The 13386-nt window shown below is 43.8% G+C and overlaps 1 protein-coding gene across 1 annotated transcript in view; it reads left to right on the plus strand.

Annotated features, from left to right (window-relative positions):
• ZNF592 (zinc finger protein 592) overlaps positions 1-13386 on the plus strand; it is a 41017-nt gene that overhangs the window by 16750 nt on the left and 10881 nt on the right. The window contains exons 3-5 of the mRNA XM_033070207.1: positions 4259-4437; positions 8704-8880; positions 9638-9797. Coding sequence (XP_032926098.1) covers positions 4259-4437; positions 8704-8880; positions 9638-9797 — 516 coding nt within the window. The remainder of the gene's footprint in view (positions 1-4258; positions 4438-8703; positions 8881-9637; positions 9798-13386) is intronic.

A 13386-nucleotide genomic window follows, 5' to 3' on the forward strand; every position in this document is an offset into this window, starting at 1 on the left:
GTGGGAAGGGGGTGCACAGGGAGGCAGAGATGAAGGTGTGCCAGCTGTCCTCTCATTGCACCACTACAGTCAAAGCATCCCTGCTGAGGGATACAGGTTGCTGGCATTCATCCCAGTAAGGGAGAGCTACTGAGAAGTTAAAGGTTAACTTTAAGTAGTAATTGGTCACTATTTTTTTTAATAGCAAGAGGATCCTGCTAGTCTCTGTGATCCCTTGGTTGCCCCCGCAGCTCTGTCTGAAGCATAAAAATTATAGCTTGCAAAAGGCAGGGTTTGGGAAGAAGTGGGGCTGTAGGGCACCACTGGCAGGAGATTTTTGGTTTGAATGTGTTAGGGGCAAGTATTCTTTAAAACATTAGCAGTCTACAAATACAATTTCTGTTCCCCTATGGCTGTTTACCTTTGAGTCCTTAGTAATTTTTTTTTTTTTTGCTTGTGAATCTTTTCCCTTGTCCTGGTTGCATGCCATAGGGTTGGTGCCTAAGTGTTTTTAACTGAAGCTCCATGATGATCATGTCAAGGTGGACTCTTTGTAGGCTTGGGGCAGCTCTTAAGTAGATGTGGTTTCATCACCATCATTTAACTCTGGGACAGCAAAGAGACTAAAACTGTTGGAATGTTTCTTTGCTCGTGCCAGTTCCCTTTCCACAGACACTGTCTGGGGCAAAACTGTGTGTTACTGTAAAATGCCCTGATTTGCAAACACCTCTTTGGCTGCAGGGTTGGGTTTAACAGACAAACTTTTTTTGAGTAGTATATTTTTTCAATCTGCACTGTATCTCAGTGAATATTTATTTTTTTTCCTCTTTTGAAGACGCTAATAAGTAAAAATGGGAATCGGTTCAAGTATTCCAAAATGGCTGAGCTTCTGAGCATTTGTCTGTGTGTGAATGTGACTTGTGGAAGAAAAGCCCAAATGAAATGTGGCAGGCAAACCAGAATTAAAGAAAATTTGTAATAAATAACTCTTGATTAAAGCGTAGGCTATGGGAGTATATGAAAAACACAGACATTACACAACTCAAGCCTGTCCTGGTAACATGTTTTAGAAATAACTGACTAATGAATGTCTCAAATTGCTGCCAGACTTCTTTGAAAAGTCATGGAAAACTAGGAGAGAGATAAAAATGTGACATCTGGAACCAAGCTATAATTTCTCATATGAAGTAGAAGAGTTGCAAAAGGAAGAACCACTCCATGTCCAAGACTGAGCTTTGGTGGGGAGCCCAGAATGGCTGCACATTGGCTCCTGACGAGTGCAGCAGCTCCTGGTGCAAAAGGGATGAGCAGAACCTCCTGTAATCCTCCTGGGCAGGATGTCTGGCCTTGTGTCTTCTGCAGGTGTTGAGGAAAGGTTGAGTGTGAGCAGGAAGATACCAGTTAGGTTTTTTTTTCTCTTGCTGGAACCTTCGTCAGCTCCAGTGTGTTCCCTGCTTGGTTCATTTTATTAACCTCAGCCCTGCATGTTCTTTTTGCAGCCAGCCCTCGTGGTCAGCCCTTATCTATAACATGCTGAGTTACTGGGTTATGATCATCAGTCTTTGCTGTTTAACTTTCCCAGATTCTTTGAGGTTGTTTTGAAGAGCCCAAATGCCAGCAGAACTTCCTGGGGATCTTACTCTGTCAAAAGACTGCTTATTCTTTTCTTCTAACCACTTATTCAAGCAAACTCCATTTCCTGTGTGGTAGTACCTTAGTTTCCTCAAAATCCTGTAGTGAAGGATTTTGCAAAGCTGTTTGGGAAATCCTGGTAGCCTGACCCATTGCAGTTTAGATCTTCCTTACCCATGTGGTTGTTGACTCCTCTGGAGAGCCTGGATTGTTCCAAGTGACCAGAAGGGAGAAGCTGCAGTCTGAATTTGGAGGCTTGGGCTGGTTTATGTCCCTCCTGTGGTGTGTGGTGTCAGTGTAGGAATCCTTCTAGCTCCTTCCATGGTGTCTGCAGGAGCAATGAATTAATTTAGCCTTATCCTCACTGAGTCTTGTTTTTTATTCCAATATCATGTGTCCACACTTTCTAGCAGGCTTTCTGCCAGCCATAAAATAGATAACCACAGTTTTGGTGCCTCTTGCTCACGGTCCCCATCTCTTCTGCCCTATGTTAGCATGGTTTCAGTCCCTGTGGAACTTTTCACATAATGCAGGAGGTGACAGGAGCTAGTTGCTTCTCTGACATCCCCAGGCAGCAGTGCCCAGTCATGGAGCTCATCAAATACTGAGTGGTTTTGGCATGTTTTAGATCTACACAAGAACATGCAGGGTGGTGGAAATTCAGGTTTTCAACACGTGCTGATTGATTTTGGGAGCAGTGGGTATGACTTGCGGGGGAGGAAGAGGTGAGCCTCAAACTGCCTTGAAATCAAAACTGAATTGGCTTTGACAAGGCAGGATCTGGAGACCATGTTTCTCAGTGCCTTACTAGGGCAAAGGTACTTTCAGTTTGTGGTTGTGCTGACTCTGCCTTACATACTAGTTGAGGTCGTAACAAGAAGAGTCCCGTTTTAACAATGCCAGGGAGATAAATTTTCCATTGTAAATCTCAAGCCAGTTAGAAAAAAATGTCTTAACCATAATTAAACTGCTTTTACCTACTACTTACATATTACTTACTGCTCTTATTCACTACAAATTTACTGCTTATTACTTACTTCTTGTAGCTCTTACTTGGGGATTTGAAAGTGCATTAGAGAATTAAAGGTCCTGCTCAGCTTCTTGCAGAGAGATCCTGGGGGCTTTTCTATTTCTCATTTTCCCATTTCCCTGGCCCATTTGCATTGTTTTTCCTTGCTGAAATTAGGGGACTTCTGCAGTGTTTGAAATGTTCCTGCGTTTCCTTTAATTGTGTATGGGTGTGTACATGGGGGTCCTGCCATGTGGTTTTTCCACTCATTTCTCTCTTCCTGGAGAAACCATTTCTCCCCTAGACTTAAGTTGTGACATATCTCAGACCACGTTTGAAGCTTTTCATGTGTTTGGCAATTTCTGCAGTTTTCACTTTTCACTAGTTTTTTATTCCCTTCCACCCCATGAACTTTTCAAGTTTGTCATAGCTTTGCATTTTATTGTATGTGATGGTTTCTCTTACCTGCAGGGGTTTTGACTGTTTCCTTGTGGATGTTATGTGGTAGAGCAAGCATCACAGAGGTGCTGCATGAAATAGCAATGATACAGAAAAGGGAGTTGGCCATTAATTTTATTCTATTTTTTTGTCAGATTTAGGCGCTTCTGTCTCATGTTTCTACCCTGGCTGCCAGCAGTTAAGTCCACAGAAATTATTTAGTTAATTACTTGATTTCATAATCCATAATTAACTGCATGCTGTTGTTCATTCTTAAGTTAGAGGAGTGATTTTGCATGGGGTGATAAATGTCAGAAAACAGTTTTTGCTCCTGGAGGGCTCAGAGTGGGCAGGGACCTGCTCCAGCTCTACTCCTGCTCTGCATCCAGTAATGTGCATCCTACAGAGGATGAGTAGCTGCTCCTGGGCTTTGAGGGAGTACAGAATTGAGACACCTGTGAAAGGGAGCAGAGGTTTGACAACTGTTGAAAATGGGATGATACATCCACATAAAAACTTTACATGTCAAGCAAATTACGCTTCTGCAAAGAGGTTTTGATAGTCAGCCTTAGTGTAAAAATGGATTTCATTAAGGATGAAACAGGGTGAGAAAGAGGCTTTGCATTATTTCTAGTCATCATGAAGTTTCTGTAAGGGAAACGTATAGTTTGTGGTCTTGGAAAGTTCAAATTTCATCTGATACAAAGAAATTTTGCAAGAGGCACAGCAGTGGTTTTGATGGGGAGGGTGCACGTCAGGATTGCACTGCCTTCAGCAGAGGGTGTTTGGAGTCAGGCTACAATTTTCCTTCTTTTTTGTGATGTTTTGGTGTGAGGTGGGCGCTTGTTGAGAAAAGAGCTCTTCTCAAGTCAGGAAATGAAAGTGCTGAGCATTCAGAACGTCATCAGAACTAAGAGGTGAAAGAGTTTGCTTTCCACATAAAAAAAGGAAATAAACCAATGAAGATATGGTTCAAATATGGAACTTTTGTTTGAAATGGTTATCTGTGGAAGATGTTGGGAAGAGATTATAAGGAGACTAGTTAAAGAGCTTTGTGGAGTTGATGCTGCTTCTGGAGGAATATGCCTGTGCTTCCTGTAAACCTGGAAGTTTTCTAGGGTGAATTTGAGGGGTTGGGGGGGGGGGGGTGGGGAACCCCAAGTAGAGAATAACTAACTAATGTGACCTTTCTTCCATCAGACATGTCAAGTGTGCCAGATGATGCTGCCCAACCAGTGCAGTTACTGTGCCCACCAGAGGATTCACGCTCACAAGTCCCCGTACTGCTGCCCAGAGTGTGGAGCCGTGTGCCGCTCCGCCTACTTCCAGACCCATGTCAAGGAAAACTGCCTGCACTACTCCCGCAAAGTTGGCTTCAGGTGTGTGCAGCTCAGGCTCCCTGGGAGGCTGGGATTTACACCTCTGCAATTTGGTTGTGTTGTGAGGTTGTGGCTGTCCCTGTCCAGGCTGTGCTCCCTCCCAGTTTGTTTTGTGTGCCTTCTTGGAGGAGAGACACACACACGCACACAAAAAGAATATCCTTAAATTAGGATAAACACAGCTTAGCAAAAACCGAAATATCAGTGTGTTATCAATGTTATTCTGAATCCAAACCACATCACTGTAGCAGTTACTGAGAAGAAATTAACATCTGAAATCAGGACATCCATCCCTGGAAGTGTTCAAGCCAGGTTGAACAGGGCTTGAGGCAACGTGGTGTAATGGATGGTGTCCCTGCCTATGGCAGGGAGTGGATGAGATGAGTTTTAAAATCCCTTTCAACCCAAAACATTCTGTGACTCTGAGCTGTGTCTTACAGCAGAAATGAAAGTGGATGTAGTTGGAGCCTGGCATGGTTTTCTGCGTGACAAAACACATTTGAAATGGGAAATAATTACTAATTGGATTTAAGGGAGGTTTCTGAGAGCAGACATTATTTTGTGGCATCTTTGAGCTGAAAAGCTCTTGTATTGAATTTGTGTTGCAGCTGGATTGATGCAGCAAAAAGATTGCAGATCTTAATCCTGTAAATCTCCTTAAGGCTTTAATTTATATTTACGTCAGTTGTAATGGGCTGAGGATGTGTGCCTTTATGAGAAGGGCATAGATTATTTCCTTCTGTGCCCCTGCAACTCTCCAGACATTTCTCGTGAGCTGAGTCAGGTGGAGAAGGCTCCCAAGGTTCTGGATGTGGTACAATATCTTCTCTCCAACTAAACTGCTTACTCTAATAAGACTTTTCCCTACAAGCCTTGGCTCCTTGGCGTGTTTAGATCACCTGAGCTGCAGCACAGCTCTTAACACATGATGATTTGCGTGAGAGATGAGACTGGGTGATCTTTTGAGTTTCCTTGAAGTTCTGTTTTTTCTCTTGCTTGCCACTAAATACTCTGAGATTTCAAATAAACAGGGCAATTTCTGGTCTTGGAGATGTTCTTTTAAGATGTCTGCAAATTCAGGAAACTCTGCTGTGTGGTTTGGCCTGAATCACACTGAGGTTTTCAAAGGCTTTTTCTTTCAACCGTGAAGGCAAGAGGCACATAACAAACTGATTCTGAGTTTAATTATATACAGATAAGAATTTTTAATGTGGGATCTGATTTGAGGAGACCCAGCTGACAACAAAGAATTAATTCCATCACATATTAAATGGCTGTGACACTGGGGCTGTTTGAAAATGAGTTAATCTGAGAAGGAGGAAAGCTGGAGGAAAAAATATTTTCCCTGAGATGGAAAAATGAAAATGGAGATGTCAGAAAATTAACTTGGGTTGTTGCAGTTCTTGGGACTTCAGTGGCACCTGGGAATCCAGCAACAAGAGCTTCCATCTGTCTACAGATATCATTAGCAGATACGTACTTCTAAATGAAGATCTAAACACAGGCAAAGCTCACAAATTTTACTTAGGGATTTTTCAGCTTTACCCAGCTTCTCTAAAAGCTGAATTTCTTTAACTTCTCATCTAATTCACATCTGCTGAAGCTCATCTGTGAAAGCTGAGTCCACTAGACTGGATGGCTGTGCCATCCTTGTTATCCTGGCTGTCTCTGCAGCAAGGCTGATGTCACTGACATTGTTGAAAACAGAAGATATAAATTTTGGTAGCAGAACCGTATCTAGATAATCTGTGGCATCTGCCCTGTAGTCATAGAGTGACTTCATTCTTTTCTTTCACATTTCTTACTTGCACAGCTGAAATGCTGAGGAATTCTTTAAATCCCTCCTGGGATTAGCTTGACTTTTGCTGCTTCTCTTTATGTCCCTATTTTTCTTGAATTTCTGGAGCACAGGTTTGGTTTTGTGATAAGTCCTTATTCTGTCTCCTTTTCTGCTCATACTCCTATGCTTTCAATTAAATTTGGGGTATGATTGTTTTAGCTGGAGTTGAATCAAGGCTAGTAATTGCACTGAAAATGAGAATGGTCTTCTACATTTAAAAATGAAACTCAGCAAGATTATCTTTAATACTCCTTTCTTCTTGGTTCCAAGTGTCACCTTCCACACTTTTTCCAAGCCTCTTCCATCCATCCCCACCAATCTGGGACTCATTTTTCTGCTTGGTGCCATTTGGAGAATTGAGGGGCTGGAAGGTGATGGTGTAGTAAGCGTTTGAGGTTTAAGACATCTTGCAGATTTTATCTCCTCTCACAGGATGTTTTCCAAGACTCCTAGCCAACCCTCCTTGCCCTCAGGGATCCAGCAATGCTGGGGATGATAGCAGGATTTGCAATTTGCAGGAATTATATGGCAAGCCCCTTGACATCCTCCATCTACTTTATTCAGCTAATTAGTTTCTCAGACCTTGTCTTTCTGGGATTCTTAATTACAACGTGGCTGTTGTTTATACTTCCATCTACTGTAAATTAAATTAACATGTGATGTTTGACCTTGAGTTAGTGCTTATTTCATTCCTCATTCTTAATGAAGTAATTCAAGCATCAGGCAGAACCATCTCTTTTTAGTTCAAGGAGTATTTGTGGAGGAAGCCCGTTGGATATTCCTGGATGTACCAGCCATTCCTTACTGCCAGGATTAGTATTTGTTTTTCCATTTATACTTGAGGAATTTATTCTTCCATAATAACCTGCTTCCTGGTGTTACTGTACTAGAAAGTCTCTCTCCCCTTGTCTCATGTGGTTGAGAATCAGGCTTGAAGGCAGAACTACCCCAGCAGAATGTCTTTGTGCTTCCCCAAAGGTGACACCAGCTTCTGTCACTGCTTCCCTCTCAAAATTTAAGAAAACAGCAATTTTGTGTGTTCTAAAAGTGTGGGGGAGAGGGTTTGACTCCTTCAGGCTGGCTTCTGCCTAACAATCTTTTGAAGTGCAACTTCAAAGTCTGGGCTTGTTTCCTAAACGCTGTTGGGAGGCTGGTTCGGAGGGAAGGATATTCCAGCAGCTTGTTTGTTTTTGATACGGGCTTGGAGCTGTTCCAATGCATGATAGCTGGGGTCCATCTGTGCCAGCAGTGCTGAGCACACATCCCTGAACAGCACTGTGGACAGACACAGCCCTCAGGGAAAGGAGGGAAATTAAGAGAAAATCTGTTTATAAAGGTAAGAAAGTTATCCTTTGTGCGTCTCTCACATCCCATGAATACTGGTTGGCCCCTGCATTACCAGGCTGGGCTCCCCTGTTCTAGCATCTGTACATGCAGTGCAGGCTTAAGCAGAGTTCCGCTGGTGTCATTTTGATGGAATATCCTTGGAGAGGCTTTTCTGGTCCCAGATCAGCAGAGGTGCACCTATGGGAGGTCAAACCCCGCAGCTGGTGTGCTCAGGGCAGGCGAGGGCAGGTGTCTGCATCCTCACATGCCCTTGGAAATTCGAGTGTGGCATTTCTCAGAGCAGAGCAGGCAGATCTGGGGAGGAGTGTTAAAGTTAAATGAAGTAAGGCTGCTGATTGTTGCCATCTTGTGGGAATATTAGGCAAGACCTGTCACAGGTGTCTGGAGGAGAGGCAGGCTGGGAACACTGGGGTGGCCATGCTCTCCTCTTGGCCTTGTTTTCAGCTGCTCAGAAGAATCCTTCTCTGCTTCTCCCTCTCTCTTCCCTGAGCAGTGAGACAGCCCTTCCAGACAGGCATTTTGTAGGCAGCACTTTTATCTTGATGATTTTAATGAGCTTTATCAGTTCTTTGGACATTTCTGTTGCTGTTTTCAGTATCTTTGCTGTTGCTGTTGTGGTTTTCTAGAGCTCAGTGGAGCTACAATTGCTGAAGATTTCCGACTGGATATTCTTTCTCTTTATTTTGTGCTGGGGACTAACTGGTATTTGTGCTGCTTTTTGCCACAGGGAGATCTCATCAGGTACTTTGACTTTACTCTTTCACTTGTGCCCTGTGCTGGAATTGGCTTTCACAGGTACAGGACTGGCATTCTGTTGAGCCACATCTTTATTCTTTTTTGGGTTGTTTTAGTCTCTGAATATTTCTTTTGTAGATCTTGTTTGCTTGTTGCTAGCATTTATCTGTGAGTTATGCCCAGAATTCCTGTATCATATTCCTCCTCCTTGACTCTTCCATTAATATGGAAGAGATTGAACTGATTGAGTCAGGGACCCACCATAGATAGCATGATCCTTCCACCTCTGCCATTCCACAGGTGAGATGTGGCTATAACTCAGCTCTTTGTCATGCCTCCCCCAGGTGCATCCATTGTGGAGTTGTCTTCATGACCCTCGCCATGCTCAAAGTGCACATCCACGAGAAACATTGTGAAGTCTTCCACAAGTGTTCTTTTTGCCCAAAGGCCTTCAAGTCTGCCGAAAGCACCATGGCTCATGTGGCCAGCCAGCACCCAGCAGAGCCTCACAAGACTACTCAGTAAGTGTTTTGGTTTTATTCTTCTCCTTTACTGGGTGGCTCCAGGATTGCCCCTTTCCCTCACAGTTTTTTTTCTCTTTTTGGCTTTTGTCCTTGTATAAGATGATGTGCTGCTTTGTCTGCCAGCAGGGGTCTGTTCCAAACTAGAGCATGCCTTGGTACAAACATGGTCTTTTGGGTAGGAGGAGAGTACTTTGGTCAGGCAAGAGCTAAACATCCATAAAAGGAACTTAATTGTCACCTCTTTGTCCAGCAGGACCCCCAGTGGCACCTTTTGGTAGATGGCTCCAGGGCAACTGCTGCATCTGGCACTCAAAGGGAAGAGTTATCCCAGGCAGTGTTGGCCCCAAAAATCACTAAAGAGAAGTGTCCTGATTTTTCCACTCTGTAACTTTTCCCTCCAAGGCTTGAGCTAGTGCCAAAAATCTGTGCTTTAAGGGAGGAACTGTGGAAAGGTGGGATTGAAAGCAGTTTGTAGCTGGCTGCTATGCTTTGTATTTGCTCCCATTTGTCTGTGCTCACCCACAGTTATGTGTATGCATAGAAATGAACTTATTTTTAGCAAGCTATGGTATGTGCCTGAGGCATTTTGATGTTCTTCCCAGTTGAGTTACTGGTTCAGATGTCCACGTGGGTGTGGACAATACATGGAGAGCACAGCTGTCCTCAGAAGTCCATCCCTTTCTGGAGTTGCTGAGATAACTTTTTACATTGTTTGAGGCACAGGCACTGAATTTACTTTCTTTAATTGTTTAAGGGTGATCTACAAATGCTCTTGTGAGATGGTCTTTAACAAGAAGAAGCTGCTCCAAGAGCACTTCCAGCAGAACACCAGCAAGTTGCTAGTGGGAGTGTTTAAGTGCCCACAGTGTCAGCTGGTGTATATGCAGAAGCAGCAGCTAATGCAGCATGTTAAGGTAGGTAACTCTCTCCCTTACTGGTGAACAATCTTATTTTTTGAGTTTGCTGAGAATTTACATCAACCATGTGAGGCAAGTGGTTCAAGAAGTGGAAGATTCTTGAGGAATATCTTAGCAGAAAATACAGACAAGAGTGATTTACAGGATCTGGAAATGTCAGTGGAATGGTTTGTGTTAGTTGGTCTTAATGCAGGCAGTTCCTTTCATCTAGATGCATTTTAGCTGTATGACAAAAACTTGGTTTTACAGGTAAATCTCCTTGATTTTTGATTCTTCTATTTTCATAGAAACATAGAATCACAGGTTGGTTTGGGTTGGAAGGGACCTTAAAGCCCATCTCATTCTACCCCCTGCAGGGACACTTCCACTATCATAAGTTGCTCTGGGTGCTGTCCAATGTGTTCTTGAACACTTCCAGGGATGGGGAGTCCCCAGCCTCCTAAACTCAAAGAAAGTAATTAAATTCAAGTGGCTGCTTTTTCTTCAGCTGGGATACAGGAGCAATTATCCTCTGCCCACAGTGTTACTGAATTTATATAGTGAAAGCTGAATCTGCTGTTTTGAGTGCTCACCTGGAGAGCTTTGGACCCTTTGCACAGCTGCCTCAGAGGGAGGTTATGTGGCATTTGACACCCTGATTCCCTGCTGCTCTGAACCACACCAGACTGCAAGAGGGGATTGAGAGAGGCAGAAATGATTGCCCTGGAGGTACCAGCCCTTACAGGTCTGATTATCCCATAAATGTAAAAGGGCTACATTTTTCTGTTATCTCACTCAGGATGTTTTTATGTTCAGTGTCTAACCATACTCTACAAAAATCCTCTCAGAAGGTTTCTCAGTGGCATTCTGAAGAAAGAACTTGCAGTCTTCTTTCCCTTTGGAAAGAAAAGGGACTTTTGGAAAAAAAGGCACTTTTTTAAAATCAATGACTTTATTTTGTTTATACTAACACTGAGAAAGCCAGAAGATTTGTTAGCTCATTCCTGAAGGCAAAACCCATTCAAACCTCCTTCTTTGCTCTCTCCCCCATGTCTTTAATTTGCAAATCTGGAAGTGCTTTGCATGCAGTGATGAATTACAATTTGAAGCCTTCCTGTGAAGTCGATGATTGCTGTTTATCTCAAAGGAAAAGGTTTTGGTTTTGCAGAGCCAAATTAACTGGTCAAAAACGACCTGCTGTTGTTTTTGAATAGTAATGCCTGGGGATTATGGTATATCTCGTTTATCAGTCAGGTTCTTGGCTTGATCAGAGCCAAGAATTTGGCTGGAAAAGGTTTTCCCTCCTTAACTCTGTGAACAAGAAAACATTCAACCTTATAAAATGAGAATGTAGAAGCAGTTTGTAAGTAGAACAACAATTTGTAAACAAATAAAATCCTTGTATGAACTTTCACTTCAGGAGTCCTAGATTTCTATGAGGTAGGTAAACAGGTTATTTCAGTCATTGTAGTGATAGAAAATGGTTTTTAATGACTAGGTTCTGGGACTTTTCTAAGACTCTCAAATGATTTAGTGTATAGAGAACTTTAGCTTGCTCTGTGTGGTCTCACCACCCATTCCTTTTTTCTGTTTTTCAAGTTTACATTTTAAAGTGTTACCTCCTCTTTCCACTATTGCTTGTCCTTTGCTAATTTGGGGATACCAGTGTGGTGTGGCACACCCCAGAGCTGTAGGAAATGTCTTGTTTTTGTGATAGGTATCTGCTCTGGCATTTCCCTTTGTGATGAAACTTGGTAAATTTGAGTGACTCCTAATGTGCAAGGGCAAGTTCTAGGTGAAAATGATTTTATAGACATTGTAAACAGAAATTACTGTTAAAAAACTGCAATCAAAGTTCGTGAATGAGACACTCTTCTACTAAATTAGTCCTTGTATGTTTGCTTTTCTGAACTTAAAATGTTAGAGTAAACAAGGTATTTGAGTTTTTCATGTTGAGTGTCTATGATGCTTGCAGAGTGCACAAGCAAAATCAATAAGCGTTCTACCATAAACCCTAGTACATATCCAACAAACCATAGTCCATATTTGCAACATTGGTGTTATATCTTCACAGTAACTGCAAAAGTATTGATTAACAAAGAAGCATTACGTGAATTAATTTAGCACATGTAAGCAACAATAACAAACATTACACTACAAACCCTAGGACATATTTAGCAAACTGCAATCCATATTTGTAACTCCAGCGTGACATCTCCACTGCAACTGCAAAAGAACTGGTTAACAAAGTTTACTGAAGTTTGCAAAGTATGAAAGTTTTAGTAGAGTAAAAGTAGAGGCAGGCAGACAGCTGTAGGGCTCTGCTGAAGGCAAACACTGCTGTCTGTGTGGGGTAGAAGCTTGTATTACTTTTGTCTGCATTGCCTTGGCTGGCACTGCTAAGCTCTTTGGTTTGCCTCCTTACTGCCCACAAGGCAGGGAGCTGCCAACGTCCCACCGCACTCGCTGAGAGGATGGGCTGCCCTCTGTTGCTGTACTTCAGCTTTTCTATGTGCTTGGTGACATCTTTTCAGGGTGGCTCGTTCACTACCACTTCTGTGGAGCCACGCTCCCACAATCCTTCCTCCACTGCTTTTCACTCGCTGGAACCCTTGCAAGGACTTTCCCCACACTCCGATCTTCGGTCTCGGTGTGGGGGCAGGTGCCTGTGGGCCCCCACCCCGGGGCAGCAGTTTTTTGTGTGGCTGGGGTTGTTTTAGAGTGCCATGCATTTGCAGGCGTCCTTGTGTAGATCTATGCGTCCCTCCCCAGCTGCTCCTGCTGCCACAGCTTAGCAGAAGACACACGGAGAGGGGACTGGCCGCTAGAAATGGCTCCCCCAGTTCCCACCAACACTGTGTGGCTTAGGGCTGCATGGGCCCTCCTGCACTTGTATCAGGGAATTGAAGGTCTCCTCCCACTGCCCTGATAAACTTACAGTTGTCTACTGGAGGTGTAGAAAGGCTTGGATGCGTGGTCAAAGGCTTGGCTTTGGAGCTCACCCGTTTGGTCTCGGGAGTGACTCTTTCACCTTTTGTCAGACGTTCACAGGATTGGCTGCGGTGTTCTACAGGTGGACAGTGTTCTACAGGTGTTCTACAGGAGGACAGTGGCTCTGTTGGTATCCCTTGTCGGTATATAATCCAGGGAGAACTGAACTCTGGTGCACTCAGGACAACAGTGTTGACTTTTCTGGGTATTGTGTCTCAAGGAGTTCCTGGTGATGCCTCCATGGAGGCTGGGTCACGGACAGAGGCATGTCCCTCCGAGGCTGGGTCGGTGGTGGAGCTGTGCCCCCCAAAGGATGGGGCAGGGGCAGAGCCACCGCCCACAGAGGATGTGCGACTTCTCTTCCTGCCAGTGGCCATGTGCTCACCGCCATCTTGGGGGACCCGTGTCCAAAGCACGTGGCAGCCACCATCTCGGGGCTCTTCTGTGGGCTGTCTTTGTGGTGTGTTACTGGACATGAAGCCTAAACTCTTTCAGCTGCAGCATGGGGAGTGTTGGAATGATCGCCATGTGGTCCCGTCCCACAGAGCGGGGCACCATGGCATGCTCGCCTGAAGCAACAGCATGGGCTGTGCAGGCTATTGCAGTGCCACAGCAG

The sequence above is a fragment of the Catharus ustulatus genome, chromosome 12 (genome assembly GCF_009819885.2).
Source record: "Catharus ustulatus isolate bCatUst1 chromosome 12, bCatUst1.pri.v2, whole genome shotgun sequence".
Taxonomy (NCBI): Eukaryota; Metazoa; Chordata; class Aves; order Passeriformes; family Turdidae; genus Catharus; species Catharus ustulatus.